At 39.5% G+C, this 19,935-nt stretch overlaps 2 protein-coding genes across 2 annotated transcripts; both read right to left on the bottom strand.

Annotated features, from left to right (window-relative positions):
* Positions 1 to 1,646: 1,646 nt before the first annotated feature.
* On the bottom strand, positions 1,647 to 8,250 carry LOC117560627 (interferon regulatory factor 4-like). The gene is made up of 8 exons (XM_034237558.1): positions 7,786 to 8,250; positions 6,882 to 7,068; positions 6,445 to 6,518; positions 5,744 to 5,882; positions 5,547 to 5,648; positions 4,847 to 5,224; positions 4,013 to 4,125; positions 1,647 to 2,959 (listed from the first exon to the last, which is right to left on the bottom strand). Exons 1-8 carry the CDS (start codon positions 7,981 to 7,983, stop codon positions 2,795 to 2,797), a joined length of 1,356 nt encoding a protein of 451 aa, XP_034093449.1. The 5' UTR covers positions 7,984 to 8,250; the 3' UTR covers positions 1,647 to 2,794.
* Positions 8,251 to 10,223: 1,973 nt separating this feature from the next.
* Positions 10,224 to 19,540, bottom strand: LOC117560571 (dual specificity protein phosphatase 22-B-like). Its single transcript, XM_034237496.1, has 7 exons — positions 19,427 to 19,540; positions 19,291 to 19,324; positions 17,530 to 17,612; positions 13,231 to 13,280; positions 12,680 to 12,754; positions 12,208 to 12,379; positions 10,224 to 10,973 (listed from the first exon to the last, which is right to left on the bottom strand). Exons 1-7 carry the CDS (start codon positions 19,445 to 19,447, stop codon positions 10,824 to 10,826), a joined length of 585 nt encoding a protein of 194 aa, XP_034093387.1. The 5' UTR covers positions 19,448 to 19,540; the 3' UTR covers positions 10,224 to 10,823.
* Between the last annotated feature and the right edge of the window lie 395 nt (positions 19,541 to 19,935).

Here is a 19,935-nt window from a genome sequence, read left to right as displayed (position 1 = left end):
TCAGCGTCCTGATGTATGGTTCTGAGGCGTGGTCAACTTACACGCGGCACGAAAGAGAGCTAAATGCTTTTCACATGCGGTGCCTGCGCAACATCCTCGGGATCACATGGCGGGACAAGGTCACGAACGAGGCGGTGCTAGCAATTTTCCAAACACTGAAGGTCAGGAGGCTGCGGTGGCTCGGTCGCCTTCGCAGAATGCCAGATGGCTGCCTGCCAAAGGACATTTTATACAGCGAGCTGAGCACTGGTTCCAGAGGCAGAGGACAACCACTGCTGCACTTCAAGGATGTCGTAAAACGTGACATGAAGGCCCTGGACATTGCGACGGACAACTGGGAGAGGCTGGTGGAGGACCGGACGAAGTGGCGCCAGCAGCTGCGCGAAGGTGGTGACAGACTTGACAAAGACTGGATTTGTGGACTTGCTCAAAAACGTGGACATACTGTATCTCTCTGATTGCACTGTACAATCTCTTGTAGATTTTCTTGCCAATAAACACTCACTGGCTACTTTATTAGGTACACCTAACGCAATGCATTTAGGCATGTAGACATGGTCAAGAGGACCTGGTGAAGTTCAAACAGAACTTCAGAATGGGGAAGAAATGTGATTTAAGTGACTGTGAACGTGAAAGTTTCTGAGTATTTCAGAAACTGCTGATCTACTGGGATCACAATCATCTCTTGGGTTTACAGAGCATGGTCCGAAAAAGGGAAAATATCCAGTGAGCGGACGTTCTCTGGGCGAAAATGCCTCGTTGATGCCAGAGGTCAGAGAAGGGTGGTTAAAGATCATAAAGGCAACAGTAACTCAAATAACCACTCGTTACAACCAAGGTACCACACATGGAACCTTGAAGCAGGTGATGCCACTGATGATCTGCCACGCAAAGTTGAATGTTTTCTCTGTGTAATGCTGAAGCAGTTTGGTCGTCTCCTACGGTGAATGCTGACTTTAAATTCTGTAGTGGATAACAAAAGATCTGGACAATAATGTTTTTTAGAGATATTCAAGCATCAGTTGTTGTTTTTTTATGTATACTTATGTTATGTTGCCATACATTTCTTAATTTATTTTTAATTTAAGTATAAGGTTAGCAATATTCTCAATAGTTGTCTGCTCTTTGTGTTTTAGAACATAATAACATTGCTATTTGACTTGAAAAACCAGCCATTTACGCACTGGAAAGTTGTAGTTCGTTTATGTGCTGTTTTCTTACATGTTATGGACTTAATAATCACGTCATCCAAAATAACTTGCAACCCTGATGTTCTGCTCATAAACTGTGTGAACGTGGTTTTCAGTATAACCTCTGTTGTTTTTCTCAAGCAACCTAATCAAGTGATGACATCGTCCCTGCTCTTCTTGTAAATGATTTGGTCTTGGTGACAAATGAACTGTGGCTTCTTGTGATTGTTTTCCATGAAAGTGGAAACAGACTCTAATCTGTGAGCAGAAATCAGGAAGGCCTTGTCTCCAGCACGGCGTGGAAAACGTGGCCGACCTCTTCCTCTCTATCCTCCCCTCGTGATGTCATCATACATGTTTGTGACAGAGACGCGTTTGATTAACCAGCCTCTTCCTGCACATGAACCACACTTCCTGTTCAGAAGCAACTCACATACTTATGAACAGAGGTCGTAATTTTTTTTGCAATTGAGCCATTTATTTTTCTTTAGAAAACAGGAATGTGTTCATTAAATGTGTCCAAACATTCACTTTAACTCTTTCTTAAAATTGATGTATGCCAGTTACATTATAATAAAACAAATAGCAACTGAAATATTTAAAATGAAGTTGAAAAAGCTTATATAAAATCATAAAATCTGCTCCCTGAGTTTCTCACACAAACAACCAAGCACAATAATCATAATTCACTAAATGGTGATGATAGTGTCTCCTAGCAATACAACAAATATTCAAAAGAGAAAATCCACACCATTCTCACCTCAGTACAGCAAATATGAAGCTACTGTACAATGAAGATTAGCTTAGCATAAAGACTACATATGACTAGCCTCACTCATTTAAGTGTTAAACTATCTACCAGTAATCACCTTTAAAGCACTGATAGGGGATATTACCTTTATAAGGTTTATTTAAGTATAAAACAAGTGTAAAAACCATAGGTAAAAATGCAGTCTTACTCAAAACCCCACAAAATGACGTTTTTAAACTAAATTGTCTTTCAGAATAAACCAATAAAAAATAACATGATAAATTGTGAGCTTTAAAAAGTTGCTGGTACTGTAGGTGGATTGTGTTACCTTTAGAGATAGTCAGGCTAACCAATTTCCCGTTTTCAGTGTTTGTGCTAAGCTAATCGCTAGCTGGCTCCAGCTTCATCTGTTCACTGTACAGACTCCAGAATGTTCTCAATTTGTTTGACAAGAAACAACATTTCCCAAATGTCTAACTATCACTTTAAGGCACTTCATTTCATCACGCAGTTTTGTACAGTACAATCGCTTAAGCTGTCAGTTTTCTTTGCATAGTCAGTATGGAAAATATTCATGGTGCCACAAAAATACAGTAAGAATATGCAACTTTGGTTCCAGCCACACACACACACACACACACACACACACACACACACACACACACACACACACACACACACACACACACACACACACACACAGAACTCTTCATTGCAGCACTGTCACTAAACGTCCATTATCTTCATATATAACACTGTCCAAGTTTGTCCTCCTGTCTCAGTTTCCTCGTCTCCTGTGTCAAAGGTCACAGCTGCATCCTGAAGGTTTCAACAGTCCCTGAACCCACAGAGGTCACTCCTGCAGGCTGCTGCTGTGCAGATGATGTGTGATGGTCCTCTGGTAGTCCTCAGATGTGTTTATGTGGTCTGTGACTCCGGGGTGCTCGTAGCTGCGGTAGTAGTGGCCCCCCATCTGCTGGGCGTAGTACAGGAGCTGTCTGGCAAACAGCGGCTCCACCTGACAACAGGAAGGTCAGACAGGTCAGTAAAAAGGTTAAACTGTCACCATTTTACATTGCTTATAGTTTCTTTGAGCTAAGATTCATATCAAGATATCACAACTTATTTTTAAAATCCTAAAAGTTAGGAAGTGGAAAAATGGATTGGAAAGTAAAAAAAAAAAATGAAAGTCTGTGAGTTTGTCATACATTTTAATCGGGGACTAACAAAACATTTCTAAAAACCCATTTACTAGCTTTAACCTGAGCTTTCAACTAGAACTATTCGTCTTAAATGTTGTGTTTTTTTTGACAAAATACTGTTAAGAAAAACAGGGTAAGAAATTGAAAATCGGCCTTAGTTTTCACACACGTTTTTCAGAGCTCAGAATCTCCACTTGATCTAAAAGGGGGACTATGGAGCAACACATTCAACACTAATATAGTTCAGGCCTTGGAATAACTGTCCACATTTCATATTATTTCCGAGACCCGGTGGCTTGCTCTGGTGTTGTGCTCATTGAAAGCTGTTTCCCTGGATAATGGAAAGGGGACTTTTCTAAAACAATTGCTTGGTTGGTGGCTTGTTGTAAGTTGAGTTGTTACAGGAATAAGTAACTCTTAAATCAGCATTAGGGCTGCATCTAGTGACTGTTCTCCTTATGAATACATCTACCCATTATTTACCTGCTAATTCCATAACAGTACATGTTTAATATCTTGTCAACTAATCACTCCCAAATACAAATATGCTTTAATGAACACAGTCTGATTATTGGTCTGTAACAGTCAATTGGTTGAAGCTCTACTTTTTGGATTGTTTCTCTGGGTTTTTTCTGGGTTTCAAATCTGTGTCAGAACTTCCATCATCTGAACAAATAGCAGAGATCACAGATGTGGAGGGAGAGTTGAGAGATGTGGAACTGGGCTTTTGCCTAATCTCTCTCAGAAACTGAGTTCAAAGTTTTGGAAACATTATGACTATAAAGAACCCCTGCCTGACTTTCAAATCCTATTTTAAAAGTTAAAAAAAGGCAAAAATGAAAGTAATATGGAGGTGGCAGGATCCTCACCTGGACTGTGAGGCTCTGTCTTTGTCTCTGTGCGTCCAGGATGTCGTCTCCAAAACTCAGCAGGACCTGGAAGCGAGGTAGAGGCCGACCATGGAGCCCGTAACTCTGAATCTCTAAAAGTCCCGGAATAGATAATATCACATTATAATCAGTTGACATAAAAAACATCTGAATTGATAGATTCACATGAATTCAGGATGGTTTCTCTCGAAGTGGCATGACCTTTGGGGTGATTCGAATGGAAAGTCCTGCTCACACCATGTATGCAAATACAATTAGCTGTCAGGCTCTTACACAGCTGGGGCTGGCTTAGCATGTGGGCGGGAGGATGAGTCTTTGAAGAATTCATGTGACTGCCGTCTCATCATGAAATACTACTTTAACAACTTTGCCCACCACAGTAATGTTGAATTTTGGGGGGAATAGTGTGTCTTAAGTTTTGTTCTTAGATGGCTTTAAGCAAAGCAGTTTACAGTAAATGAGGGGTAGTTTTTCCTCAAAGACGATTAAGGCCAACAGACTAACAAAACGGTTTCAAGTTCAAGTCTGCACTGCTGCCTTACTGATTTAAGTTTATCTGTGGCCCCATTTTATGCCTTTTAATAACTGTATTACTATTACATTTAAATTCACAGAGTGGCGTCCAATTCTAGCTTCTTAAATGTGAATATCTGGTGTTTAATATTGTTGTAACTTGAATATCTTTTTATGTGGACTGCTTGTGACCTTAAAGGAAATCTGATGGCATTTTAACTTCTTATAGATCATAAACAATCCAAAAGAATCCCCAGATGAAATGATTATGAAGCTAGTTGCAGCCCTTCCCTGTCTCACCTGTCAGGTAGTCCTGCGTGTGGAGGAGTTTACAGGTGACCTCTCTCTCTAGTTTGTTGAGCTTGTCTCCATACTGGGACAGTCCTCCCTGCCAGTACACCCTGTCCGGACACAGTCTGCGGGCGTAGAGTCCGTCTGGTCCCATCCACAGTAACACCCCCCTCTCCAGGGTGGAGGGGGGGCTCGGGGGACCCTCATCTGTCCTCCTCTGAGCTGAGAGGCTGTCCACAGGCAGAGGCACCACCTCGGGAACTCCTGGCGTCAGGTAGTGCTTCTCCTCCGGGGAGCAGGGAGTGAGGTGGCACCCCTCCGGACTGGAGGTGGTCACCTCCCTCAACAGAGCGTCCCGGAAATATACAGACACATGCAGGCGGAAGTCTGAATGGAGGAGAAGAAGACACAGGTCGATCAATCTTTTCACATTTAATATGATCACGTTTTGTAGTTTAACTTATCATTGTGCGAGGATAAGTATAATAGGGCCCCTTTAAAATAAGTAGGCTAAAGTATTTTCATTGTTTACCTCCAGGTGTAAATAGCAAACAAACAGGTATTAACTGTTTTGTCTTAATGTGTGGCTTTATTTAGATTCTAGGGCTAAATAAGGTATGAAGTCACATCGAAATCAAATGTAGCTTAGTGTAGGAATTCCCCTGGACCGACAGCCCTACTGATTTCAGATTAAAAAAGTGTTTTCTACCTGAGAGCGCCTCTGCTGATCTGATGCCGGCGTCCAGTGTGAAAGGCGAGGGCTGGCTGTCAGCGGGGCCGTACGAGTAGATGGAGGCTCTGAGCTGGTATCCTGCACCCACAGAGGAACAGACAAGAGATCAACACGAGCACAGAAAGGCACATGATGGAATTCTGGAGCTTACATCTGAATGTGGAGTAACGTACCATTCTCCATGGACGGGCCCTGCCATGGCAGGCTGCGGGGGGGACAGGGACACTGAGGGAAGGGCAGGTCGGGCAGGGAGGCCGGCTCCTGGCAGTAATCTCTCCATCCACCCTCTGGTGTGGGCATGTACTGTGGCATCTACACACACAAACATCAGTTCAACATGCACAGTTAACTATCAGTTCTGGACACCTAAAAGCTCAAAAGAAATGACTCTTTTTAGAAAGAGCATTAGGGAGCACAGTAGTAATGTTAATACCATTTTTGTTTTTGTTAGTACAGTTAGTATATTTTACAATGACACACTGTCCTTTTTTTAATCTTAATTCAAAGTTTTCTAAATTGATATTTATGTTACTAAAATCACCTTATTTTGGCTAGTCTTGACGAGCTAGAAATTCACCACCTACAATTTAAAATGATTGTAAATAACAACACAGATCAACAAGACCAGTCCTATTCCTATGTTATGTTCTACTTGTGATATCATTATTTCCAACAGCACTTGAAGGCAGCGTCAGTGAGACTTTGGGATGAAACTCATAAACCTGGCATCTGGTGCATCCAAGGTCAGTGGAGCATGCATAGTACGCTCTCTCATTCACTCTTACTGCTGCACACCAAACCTCTCTCTCACTCTCTCTCTTCCTCCCTTCCTCTGTCTCTCTAACCCACTCATTTGCATGTGTTTGAAAATCACCTGGGTCTGCAGGGCGGGGTAGGGGGAGTGCCCTTGATAACTTGGACTCAGAGGACTGTCCTCCTGCCGGGGTCCTGAACACAAGACAAAAGAAAAGAAACGTATAAACACACAGGCTACAGAGAAAATCCACATCTCATGACATCATGCAGCGTGACCTTCACTGGTGGTTTGTTTTTTTGACTCTTCAAAAGATTTTAACTACACTGAGGAGTCATTGACCTTTATTAATCACTGCAGAGAATTTCCAACTTTGTCTCAAAAAACACAACTTACAATAACTATGTTTACCACTTATTTACAAAAAAGTTCACCCAGTTTGGTTAGCTCTTACACTTGTAATCTTTATGCTGCATTGCCATGTAACTCGTGGCTAATAAATCAACATTTTAAAAGCTGTATTGTTAGATATGTGAGGTGTTGGAGGTGGGACTGACTTTTCTTGGCGCCCTCAGGGATGACCCGGTACACCTTGTAGGGGTCCGAGATGTCCAACTGGCTCCTGTCCACCAGCTCATCGAAGTCATTGCTCTTGTTCAGGGCGCAGCGGAGGCGAGTCTTCCAGGTGGGGGGGTCCAACTTATCGATCCCCTCCCGGAACTTTCCTTTGAACAGCGCCCAGGCCTGCACACAGGTAACCGGGACTACTTTTTAAAAACAACTTTAAAAAGAGAAGCCTGAGACTACAAACTTCACCGTGTTGTGTTTCAGAGCCCTCTCAAGAAGAACGTTTATTCAGCGCTAGTAATTAGTCGATGTATTGAGTTCTCTTGAATTAATCGATTAATTTCAATATTTCAAATGTGACGAAGTTCGGGTTTTCCACAGTCTTATAAGTAATCGGGTTATCTTTTCAGTTGGAATAATTGTTCAGACAAAAACAACTATTTTAAATAAGTCATTTGTCCCTGGGAACTTGTGTCGACTAATTCTGACTAGGCTCTCACCCCAATGCTTAAACTATTTTCAGACATTTAATAAAATTAAAATAAATTAACAAAGTTATTGTCAGACTTTTAAATTAACCGTTGCAGAATTCGCGCTTTTGCATACCCAAAAACACAATTTGTCATGAAAAACTTGAAGACATCATAAGACATTAAAAAATAGAAAATGTTTACGATGTTGTTATTATTTTATAATGAATTGTAGGCAAGGGTTAGGGTTTGTGAAAAAATCTATCAAACGGACAATATATTATTTCTCGTAGTCCCCTTTTGTAGGACTTTAAAATCATATTTTGAGAACTTTTCATAATTTAAACGCCTATTTTCATACTTTTATTCTGAAAGCCATGTTCAATTATTGCTGCATTTACAGCAGAGGATGCGGGTCTCTTACCTTGAAAAGCGCGGCATCCTCGTCGCGGTTGTAGTCCTGCTTCCCGGCGTGTTTCCAGGGGATCCTGAAGATACTCTTCTCCTCGTTCTCCCACACCAGCCCCGGGTACTTCCCGCTGTCCACCTGCTCGATGAGCCACAGCCGCAGCTTCCCGTTCCCGCTGCTCACCGAGCCTACGTAATCCCCATCTACGTTCATCTCTGTCCGAACACACGCAAGACCACTGTAAACTCCTGTAACTCAGTTCAACGTGCTGAAATGTGTAGTGAAACTAATGCAGAGGAGTATATTCTACTAACTTGGCCTGATGGTGAGCTGCTGTTATCTGTGAAACTCAAAACCTGTCAAGTTTTCAAATCAATCAGTCTCAGAAATCTCTCATCATTACGGAGGGCCCGCTTAAATCCTCCGCCTATAGCGCGTGTCGGGGGGCGGGGTCAGAGCCGGGATGCTGAGAGGACGCACCTGCTGTCCGCCCGCCTCTCTCTCTCTCTCTACTGCGAAGCTTATCTGCACACAGCGGCAGATCTCCAGTAACACACCGGGGGAAACCCTGCCGGCGTCAGTCACACAGAAGTGTCACACACCCGCACACACGGAAAATCGTGGCACGGAGACGAAAACAATTCTTTGAAACGATAAAGCTTTACGAAAAGTAGCTAGTGGTCCTGCCGCAAAAGTAAAAGGAAAGAAAAATGAGTTTGTTGCCACAGGAAGATTTTATAGAACCATTGAAATGATACCGCTATAGGTTTATTAGAAACTGTGTAGTTTAGGTAGAATGCACTATTATATAGAAACAATTACCCTAAAGTGAGCACAAAATAAAAACAGTCCATCAAGTTAGAGGTGTTGCCTACAATATAGGCTTTATAAGAACTTCATTAAAAATAGCAAATGTGTCTCTAACGCTTTAAATCACCGATTCTCAACCTATGTGACAGAGGAAGACTTTACTAAAACACATACTACAAAAATCAAAATGATCTCAACATTTTCAAAAATATGTTTTATCCTTATGCAGTATTGACTGCAGTGTTGTAGAAAAATATATATTATATACTATTTGATCATTATTACTGACACATTTACCAATAAGCAGAGGCGGAAGAAGTATGTAAGTAAAATGAGCAATAACCAAGTGTGAGAATACTCTCTTACAAGTAAAAGACCTGCATATAAAATTGTACTTACTGTAAGTACCAAATTTAAAAGTACTCATTGTGCAGAATGGGTCATTTAAGCACCATATATATTAAATTATTGTATTGTAATTATTTTTGTTCATAACTATAATGTTACACTTGGTAAAGGTGGGGTGTATTTGAATTACTTTATAGTATACTGCTGGATTAATCTTTAATAATATATGAAAACATGATAGTGAATTTACATGTTGTGCTTATAACCTAAATCTCCAAAGAAGTGACTAAATCTGTTAAATAAATGTATTAATTATAAAGTACAATATTTGCCTACAATTTATAGTGGAGTAAAATCACATTAGCATAAGTCAATTATAAGTTACTCCACTTTTTACTTGAGTACATACTTAATAACATAACACTCCTGCCAATAAGAAATATTTTTATAGTGCAACAGGTCAAGTAGGAATTATTTCTAAATATTACACTTTTGAGTATTTTATCGTATAACATTTTAATATATTTTATGAAATCAGCATATATTTTATTGTATAATCTCCTAATCTGTTAAATCAATAAAAATAGATAACACAAAGAGCCACATTTCCCTTTAAAAATAAGTAACAATCAACTTATAAGGTTCCTCAAAATGGTTCAGTATTGAGTAAATGTACTTTGGTTTAATTGTTCCATTTTGGCTTGTGCCACCAGTTTATTAGATTTAATCAGTTTAACAATATATTTACAGTAGTTGAGAAAGTATTTCTTGTAATAACTTCATTATAGCAACTTTGAATGCCCAAATGGCCCAAGATAAGAACAATGTTAAGAGAACTAGATCCAAAATAAAGCAATCATTTAGTACAATCACAAAGACGTGAAAAGGATTTAAATTAATCTATTACTCTTTATTACATTTTAGATAAATTGTACTTTTTACCTTACTTCATTTATTTAACAGCTCATCCTACTTAATAATATCCTCATAAAATGTAATGATGTTATATATAAAACTATATTAGTTGTACTATATTAACATGTATCAGTATGTCTAGTCATCCACTTTAAATTGAACCAAGTAAAGTAAAGTATCCAGAAAAGCCTTCTATCGCTGACCAGTTGAGACAAGTTCCAGCAAAGGCTAATGACTATTTGCTTTTTTTAGCAGTAATATGTTTGTTATGCCTTTCTGATCCTTTCCCCCAGCTTGCAAGATAGGAACCACTTCTCGAAATAGATAAAGAAATACACAGTACATAAAACTAAATGTAATGTTAATGATTTATTTCATAAAAAGTAAATTCACGGAAGCCAAAATGGTTGGGAATCATTCACAATCAAATGTTAGACATTACAATTAAAACCAGGCTCTTACTGTTAATCCTTCCTATAATGGCATAGGCTACCGTTACAAGTACAAACAAAAATAAACATTCGTAAATAAAACTGCAATAAATACAGCTTCTGATACTGTTTGACTGGAAGACGCAGTATTTTTCAGCTTTAACACGGTCTATATAGAACGCATAATACTCATTGTTCAAGTAGAGGGCACAGCATAACGTAACTAACAGGGGGAGAGATCGCTGTTAAACATGTTCACTCTGTGGACTGTATATGTACATATATTTCCTTGGTGTCATGCTTGGCTGCTCTTGCATGTTGTTTTGACAGTTTGAGGCGAGGACACGACACGACAAGGGGGGGGCTGAGATAATGGCCGGAAAAAAATCCCCCCCACTCACATGACTCCTTTACGAACATGAGATGTAATATATACATAACGTGTCTCTGCTGTAGCTTCTCTCTGCAGGTCCTGTGATTGAGGCAAACAGCTGGTCTTAGTGGTTGGAATGGTCCGAGCACAGCGATGCTTGAGTTCAGGAAAGACTCTCATGTGCTACTCGTGCCCAGTGGAGAAATGCTGGTTGTAAAGGTATCGTTGCTGCTGCCACCGTTTAATTTATGGTTCAAAAGGTCTTCCACCTCCTCATCATCGTTGAAGGAGTTCTTCCCGTATCGGTCCTTCCACCAGGCTCGATACTGTAGGGGGAAAGCAGAGAAGGGGAGTTTAGGAGTGAGTCAGATGAAGAACTGACAGCTGTGACAGAATGAAAGAGTTGGAAAGTGTTTCACATTGAGGGAAGATTAAGACAGAGAGGAGTCTCTAAAGGAGGATTTCAGTCCTAGTGGTTTAGGCAATTTAACTTAATGGGGTCAGCATGGTTCAATTGACATCCTTATCAGATAGTTTGACAGTGCTTGAACCCGCTCCTAACTCACTTGGATCAGATTTCCAAAATAGGGAGCCTGCATCGGCCAATTGTTGTAACTTTACCAATATCAGATAAGCATACCAATAACACTTGCTCTTTGTATAGAGGACAACACCATAAATGGCTTTGAAGTGTGTTTCATTATTTCATTTGTTACTGTCGGATATTATGTCCCTCATTTGATTGTGCCTCTTCGGAGCAGTGCTAAAGTTTGTTTCATGCCTGGTTGGTTTTACATGTGGCAATTTTATTTTCAAATGTCATTTTTGTTGTCTGCTATAGAGCAACAACCCCGGAAAGTTGTTTTTTGAGACCTCACCTAGCTCCAGTGAGGTAAAAGTGTACTGAAGCGTGTGTGGCATCACTGAGGGGTGGGGTTAGAGGTGCATCAGCACTCACTGCTGACCACAGCCAACAGGGTGTGATCAGAAGTGTGTGGTGTTGCAACTGTCAGAAGTGACACCGGGGACTGTAACAGGGGGCCTCAGACAAATGTCACCCCCCTGTCTCTTCCTATTACCTCTGTTTGCCTCATCAATGCCAAAAACAAGTGGAATAGTCTTGGAACTTTCAACCAGAGAAGGCAATCAAACAATGTTCAGTACTGTTTAGGATTTATAGGGATCTATTGGCAAAAATGGATTATATTATTCATGATTATGTTTTTGTTACTGTCACTTAGACTAAGAACCATGGTGTTGCTGTAACCTTAGAAGGAGCCCTTCCTATCTACATAGGGAGCAGGTCATTCATACAGAGCCTGCCATGTTGCATCTCCAAGTTCAATTGCCCAGAACGGACAAACCAACCACTAACTGAAATGGGTGGGGTACTGTTAATCCCTTATGCATGGATACACTATATAATCACACCTAGTAATGGCAGACTCCGCCACAATCTAAACTAATACGTATATAGATAGGTAAACAAAAGAACAATCATCTTTGGGATTTGATAGTATGAAATGTTGATTATTATAACACTAGCGAGGTGTCACTCACTTCTGTCAGTTCTGTATTTTCGAACTCCTCCAGCTGACGGAGGAAGCCCAGGTTTGGCCCCGCACACGGCCGAGCCGTTCTCACCGCCGCCAGAGACTCCACCCAGCCGCGGCCCGTCCCCGTCATGATGTAGGCCACCACCAGGGTCACACTGCGGGACACCCCCGCCACACTGAGGGCACACAGGTCTCACAGGTCACATTCACTTTACAGAGTAGTGCAACCCCTTTTCCTTTAATACTGTGGTGTAATGTTGGACATTTGATGAGAACAATTTCCTTTTTTTTGGGTACATTTTAAACGAAAATGTGTTTAATAAAAAAAATGTTTCCACTTGAGGCCAATACTACTCATTTTAAACAAAGAGCAATTTAAGCTGAATATCTGTGCTTCTTCCTTCCAACATCCTCATTTTAAGGTTATGCATACTAAAACATAAAGAAAGATTATAGTTCATAGTATTTTTACTCACCAGTGGACAAGGCAGCCCTCTCCTTTCAGTCGGGACTCGTGGATAAACATGATGCTGTCTCTGAAGTACTGAACCCTAGTAGGATAACCACATAAAACACACAATATCAAAATACACTTAAACAGTCAATCTTACATCTTTACTAATTATTTAATCTATGTATTCAATTCCAATTGATAATTCAACCTAATTAAGTAGTGATCATCTTTTCTGCAGTTTGTATTCCATCAAATGTTGTCAACTGCACCTGCTCACCAAGTATAAGACATTATACACTTGGTATACATTTGAGATACATTCAGTAATAGGACTGTATGTGTGCTTCTTAATGTCCTGAATAAGATTACCTAAATATAAAATAATTTCATTCATAAAACATAAAACCAGACATCACAAAGAGAATTGACCAAACTCTTGTAGGACTTGTATTTTCTTATTACACAAACCATCATATAGAAGATATCTCAGATCCTAAATGGAATTACTTTCGAACACAGTGAACCTAACATATAAAATGTGTATATAAATATATATATCATGTAAGTACTCACAGGTTCTGCAGCCTACTGTCAGCAGCAGATATACACAGGTATGTCATCTCCTAAAGGGCAAAGGGGGAGGAGTTTAGACTTAAAAAACATAAAACTGTGTATTTTCTAAATAAACATTTTTGATTTAATAAATGATGATTTCACATTGAATTCTATACGTCATCTATTTGAACTCGGGGGTCTTAGACACTTCCTGTTTTTCAATGTATGGGACAGCCCCTGAAACTTTGCGCCTCTGACCCTGCTGGCTTGGTAGGTCACAACTTAATGATATTCATGTGTGTTTGTGTAATGTGTGTGTTTTTGTACGTGCACCTGGCAGCTGATGGTACATGCAGTGGACAGAAACTACCTTGTCCGGTTATGACTGAACCGCTGCAAAAACCCCTGAGTCCTCGGGGACACATCGAGCTCTGGAAGTGCTCCAGACAGGTTAGCTCGCACACACACCAACCAGACAAAGTACTCGCACAAACACATAAACACAAACATATACAGACACACACACTTACTAACAGACGTACATATTGACCCAGCATGTAACTCTTACATTAGTTTAATTGTGAGGTTATGTAAAACAAATGCTGAGAAGTATCTTTGCACCATCGCTCTTAAAACTCACCAAGACCATGACTCAGTGTTTTTAAAATCACCAAATTGCAAATTCTACAGGAACCATCACCGTTTCTTCCAAGAAATCAATCTGTCAGCAGTTTGACTGTTAGGTATGCAAATGCAACATCCCATCTGGCCATTTGGGCTAAACTGGTAAAAACAGACCTGAGTCATCATTATGCCACAAAGCTAAAAATAGCTTTTGAATGTGAGAACAATCTAACGATCATGATCAAAGATTTGTAAAGAGCTGCTGAATCAAGAGTAGCACAGTTCAGCGACTCAGGCTTAATTTCAATCTTAAATCCTTTTAAAAAGTGTTGGTGGTTGACCAGTTTGTGTAGTGATACTGTAATACAAGTTGCTGTTTCTCTTCAGAGTTCAATGATACTAGCATGGATGGGGAAAGTGTACAGAAATCTCTGAGAACTTCTCATGCTCGCTTTCAACAAGAAAAGATGAAAGTTGTGAAAGCAAACACTGGAAATCAGGATTTTCAGAAACAAGTCAAACGGAGAGAGATGGACATTTCATTCAATTTGAAAGGATGATTAAACTAGAAAATGCATTTCTTGCAGAAAATGCGTGCGAATGCTGTAAACAGTGAACATTTATGGCTGAATTTAGCTGAAAATGCAGAAAAAGCTGAATATGTTATTAGCTGAATGGTAGCTGCTTTTAGCTAAAAAAATTCAGAAAAAGCTGAATATTTCAAAGAAAAGGTTTAAAAAAGGTATAAACAACAACATGTATAGCCTTGATGTCCTTAAATAGCTGAATAATGTAATAGTTGAATGGGTTATGCAGCTGAAAATAGGCTGAAGGAGTTAAATATCAGATATAAGTAGTAGTGAATGAATTTGTATTAAGATGAGAAAAGAAAGTAAAAAGGCTTGGGAAACTTTTGAACTAACTTGATGGTGAATGATCTGTCGCCATGGCAACGGCATTTGAAGACATCCCATAATACTCTTAGATGTGTTGATGGCTACATTGTCACCAAACCTGTGAAGTTTTGGGCCATTTCGAGTATTTTCACTGAAGCTATGAGAAAACCGTGTTTCATGGTGAGCATTGTGTTGCCATGGCAACGGCATTTGAAGAATTCTCAAAACTGTCACGTAGATGTCTTCACGGCTGGACTGTTAGCACACATGTGAAGTTTGAGCACTCTTTGAACATTTGCATAGGAGTTATAGTGACATCATATTTTATGGCGAGGGATGCGTTTCCATGGAAACGGCATATGGTGAGATCTCAGATTTGGCGTAGAGCTGTTGAGGCATGGACCGGTGATATACAAGTGAAGATTGGGGGACGATTGGACCGTGTCCATTGGACTTATAGCCACATCGTTTTTCATGGCGAGTGGTCTGTCGCCATGGCGACGACATTTGATGACACCCCATACTACGCTTAGATGCATTGATGGCTGCATCGTTATCAAACCTGTGAAGTTCTGGGCTGTTTGGAGTATTTTCACTGAAGCTATGAGAAAACCGTGTTTCAAGGCGAGCATTGTGTTGCCATGGCAACGGCATTTGGAGAAATCTCAAGACTATCCTGAATCGTCTTCACAGCTGGACTGTTGAAGTCTGCTGCATGGCAGTTGGAGTGATGACATCATCGTGTTCCATTACACAGGTGTTTATAGTTGAACTAACGAGCTCTGTAGAGATCACAGGTTTCCATTGTTCTGAATGAGAGATGAACCTCTTACATGTGAACGTTTTGTGGAAGAACCGTAACAGATATCTGTGAAATTTCTAAACGTGAAGCATGTCAAGGAAGTTGAGTATCTGAAGTGTAATTTTTGTGTAGTTTTGGGTTAATTATGTGGCCTTTTTGGCAGTTTAACTAAAGGTGAGCGGCTGCTACCATGAGGAAATATCTGCCTGAAATTACAATGGGCTTCAATGGAGGAATGTTGAACGTTTTTGTCACTTAATGCCCTCAAGAGGCATTTTATTTAATATTTTTTCTTATTTTTTCTTTATTTTCCAACCTAGGAGAGGTTTTCCTACATTTTCCATGAAAAAATATGTCTGAGGAGTGTAGGGTTTGGGAAGTATGGCAAGTTTAAAACATTTTTGGGGGAGAATTTTGAGCTGTCCTGCACTCTGTTTTGAGATCAAAGCACTCTAGAGTTAATGAGCTGCTCCATCCACTCTAATGTAAAAATCTTAAAAAGGCCTCTCTACCAAGCTCCAAACTAAATTCAATATCTCAAAAAGTTGAAAAGATATCAAAATTCTTTTATACAAGTTTTATAGCTGAAGGTATTGTGATCAGTTGAAAGTTGGAATGAAGTGTCTGGCTGAAATTATGTGGAAGGAGATGCATTTGGCGCAAAGTGTAGGAAAACAGGATTTGAAGGCATCTCCCATTGACTTCAATGTTAAAAAAATAGTTTAAAAAGCTGAATATTTCAAAAAGTATAAAATATTTTGAAAAAGTTGAAGATTTCCCATCGATTCCTGAACAGGCTGAATAGTTTAATATTTGAATGGTTTCTGTAGCTGAAAATAAGCTGAAGTTATGGAGTGCCAAAGTATTGGCTGAAATAATAATTTGTTTAAGGGGAAGAAGAATACATTTTTGAAGTACTATAGTGGAATGCTGTAAACAGCATTCGCACTAATTAAACTTAAATGGATCGTTAAATAATAAAATCTCTGAATAAAACTGTATAACTCTAAGAACAGATTTTGCAAATGTTATATTCTTATTTCTGCAGCCAAAGGTTCTCACAGTAGAATCGCCTCTTTTTCGACACTCACTTGCTCCTGACACACAAGAAGAAACACCTTTCTCTCCCCTTCATACACGAATCGCCACATATAGATGCAGCTGTAAAAAGTCAGCAGCCTTTTTTTTTTTTTAAATACAGTTGCACTTTCAAGACTTTATGGACTACAAGATACTGAGTTAAAAGCATCTTGTGTGAAAAAAAAAGAAAAAAAGTTTGGTTGCTTGCATCTGATCACAGCTGCACTAAAGACTGAAATTGGCAAACAAATTTTCAAATATTCATGGCTCCTATACAATATTGAAGTGAACCAGAAAACTGCTTATTTAGAGACACCTGGTAAATTCCAGGTCTTCTGACTGATACAAGATAAAAGGACTTTCCGTGCAGAATTGAAAAGACCATCTGACTTTCACATTAATTGAAGTGGTCTATCTCAACTGAAAATCTGACTTTTGAGTAGAGCTTATTACACCACCCTTTGTCTCATATTTATCCGTTCAAAATGCAACTAAATCTGTGGTTAAAGGTGATAGATATGAGGATAACAATTCTATAATGCATATTAGAGCTGAAACAAAAGCTGGTTCAAGTTACTGAAGCAAGCGAAGTCACCTCAGAATTTGTAAAATTGTGATGGATATTTTTCACTTTTTTAACAATTTTTCAGACTAAGCCATTGGAGAATTTATTGAAAGATTAATAGATAATGATTTTATTTTTTTGTAGACTAAAGCCCTGATGAAGATATTAATTTTGAAAAAATAATCTCATGTATGCTGCAAACATTTCATAATTTCAGACCAAGCATATGGGCTCTTAGGAGGAAATAAAGCCACAGAGAATTCAGGGGAGGTTGTACACGTAATAGCTGTATCAATGTTGGGGTCAGAGGGTCCCACAGGCCGAAGTAAGACACAGAGAAGACAGCTCACCTCGAGGATGGGTGCTGCAGTGTCGTGGATGGACAGGATGTGGGTAATGTTGTGCCGCGCCAACAGTTCCCGGTCTCGTGCATCTGCAGAGCACAAATAAATCCGACATCTAAAATATTCCTTACTTCCAATCACAAATCACCCTATGTCAGATCCAATCTAAATAAAGCAGTTTCTACCCTACAACAACCCCCCTCCCCTGATCTCTCCCAAGCAAATAGGGCCTTAAAATGGCCCTTTTTTTTCAACTGAAAGAAAAACCGGAAAACCAATGTTTCTAAAACCGTACAACAGCTTGGCCCAGAAGCAAGAAACAGTAATTCTTCTAATCAAATTTTGTTCTTTAAAAGGAAGCCAAATGTTTTCTACCTTGGACAGATGTGTCTTGAGCAACTTTTTCTCATGCTTTGCACGTTTGCAGGATGCTAATGCAACCCTTAGAAAATAATTGAATGTGAACTTTCCTGTCAGCTATATTAATTACACATACCCCAATTCAACACATATATGAGTTTGTACAAATTCCAAAACCAAAACAAACCCTGATACAATATGAATTGAAAAATAGATGAATAAACGAGTAGGCTACAATATAAGTATTTATGCTAGCTGCAAAGTAAACACAATCTGATTGTGTAACTGTAAGCGAGTGATATAAAGGTCATAAAGAGACAAGACCACACGTGTGTTGGTCATGAGATAAATATTTTCACGGGCTACACAATACCAACAACTGTCTGCTGAGCACATGCCAGTGAAGCTGCCCAATGAAGCCAGAAACACAGTCACTAAATGCTCAAGATTTAAAGATGTTTCACCTTATACAATAATTGTAATAGAAATGTTGGATTTCTGTGAAAACACCATGTCAAATTAGCAACTGGAAAAATAAGGCAAAATAGACGCAAGAGAGCTAATAAGCTAATGTTATCTGGTGATATATCCTCAGCTAATGTTAAAACTAAAGTTACTTTTTGATATTTTCTCAGCTTTTATCTTTACATATCGATTTTGATTTATGAAATCTTGCCAATTTAACTACAATACACACAATAGGCAGTATCTTAATCCAACAATTAGGTCTATGCAGAATAAGAAACCTTGCTAACGCAAATTGCTGTGCAAGCTAAAGTAACTACCTTAGCAACTCCCATCTCAGCTTTTTCGCAACTTCACTGTTTCTGTAGTTACTTTGTTATCATTTTATAACAGACCAGGGAACTTCTTACACTATAAGAGGCTGGGACAATTGAAGTCTCCTCATACTTTCTCACACTTGCTCACACAGACAAGGTTTCATATGATGTAAAACATGCCGAGCAAGTGTGTCATCTTTTCTATTTAGCAGAGGTTTCCTGAAATTGTCCTGTTTACTTTAAATTGTACATATTTGAAAGATATTTCATTTTAGCAGTCACCATTACAAGCGTGCACACATGAAAAAACAAACAAATGGAAAGATGTGGAGTTTGCAGTAGGGACACCCCCACGCTGCGGGGCATCCCCTCCCACACCAACCCTCACGTACTCAGCAGCCCTAAATATATTTCCTCCGGCTTCTGACAAAAAACTGTTTTGTTCATCAAAATACTACTTCAATCATTCTGTCCTACACTGTGACCTCTCCACTATATAGAAACTGAGCTCAGTGTAGCATCTCACCACATGCCCCTCTGTATGAGGAACTGAAACACACTTTACTACATTATCCTGAAAATAAATTAATTCTAAACTCAAATGACAGGAGGCAGGACATCTTACCTTTGATATTTCCGAGATACAGATGAGGCAGAACCTAAAGACAGTTAGAAATTGAGTCAAATAAGTAAGACGAGGCTGTGAACGTACAACAAGGTCATTAAGGTGAATCATTTTTTGTAGAGATTTGAAACTGTACCTTATTAATTCCGTTACCCATGTCAGCAAAAAGTCTCGAGGATTTAGCACATCAATATTAGAGCACAATTTAGATTTTTTAAATTTAATCTTTAGCTCCGGTCAAGCCCTCCCCCCAGAAGTTCACTGTTAATGTGTCCCATCGTTATCAAGCCACCCCTGATGACTTTTTTTTTTACCCAGGATATCATAAAGGGTTTGTCGCGTCCACAGCTCGAGCAACGACTGCTGCTTGATTGAGAATGTGTCGCTTGGGATGACGTAATGTGACCTTAGGAGTGCTACTCTGGTATTTATATTTAGACCAGGAGTTGGGTCATGGGACTGTGGATGGGCACATACCATACAGACAAAGATGGTTGAGGGCCAGAGGATAACAGATCCAACAGTGGCTTAGGCATGGCTATCACTATCTGCTGAGGTCCTTTACCGTACAAGGAGCCCTTCTGGAAGAAGCTCAAATTACCGCACTCACAATAAATCTCCACATAATATTCCTGAGGTATATAT

Source organism: Gymnodraco acuticeps, unplaced genomic scaffold (assembly GCF_902827175.1).
Source record: "Gymnodraco acuticeps unplaced genomic scaffold, fGymAcu1.1, whole genome shotgun sequence".
Classification (NCBI taxonomy): domain Eukaryota; kingdom Metazoa; phylum Chordata; class Actinopteri; order Perciformes; family Bathydraconidae; genus Gymnodraco; species Gymnodraco acuticeps.
This window is presented reverse-complemented; position numbering and strand designations above follow the sequence as displayed.

Bases quoted from the DNA above. Each gene is read 5' to 3' on its own strand.
- LOC117560627 (XM_034237558.1), bottom strand. From the start codon at position 7,983: ATGAACGTAGATGGGGATTACGTAGGCTCGGTGAGCAGCGGGAACGGG. The intron at 5,649-5,743 runs GTACGTTACTCC...CTGTGGGTGCAG, and splicing joins GGGCCCGTCCATGGAGAATG to GATACCAGCTCAGAGCCTCC. The intron at 2,960-4,012 runs GTGAGGATCCTG...TCCTGTTGTCAG, and splicing joins GACAGAGCCTCACAGTCCAG to GTGGAGCCGCTGTTTGCCAG.
- LOC117560571 (XM_034237496.1), bottom strand. From the start codon at position 19,447: ATGGGTAACGGAATTAATAAG. The intron at 12,380-12,679 runs GTGAGTAAAAAT...GTGTGCCCTCAG, and splicing joins GAGGGCTGCCTTGTCCACTG to TGTGGCGGGGGTGTCCCGCA. The intron at 10,974-12,207 runs GTGAGTGACACC...TTCCCCCTACAG, and splicing joins AAAATACAGAACTGACAGAA to TATCGAGCCTGGTGGAAGGA.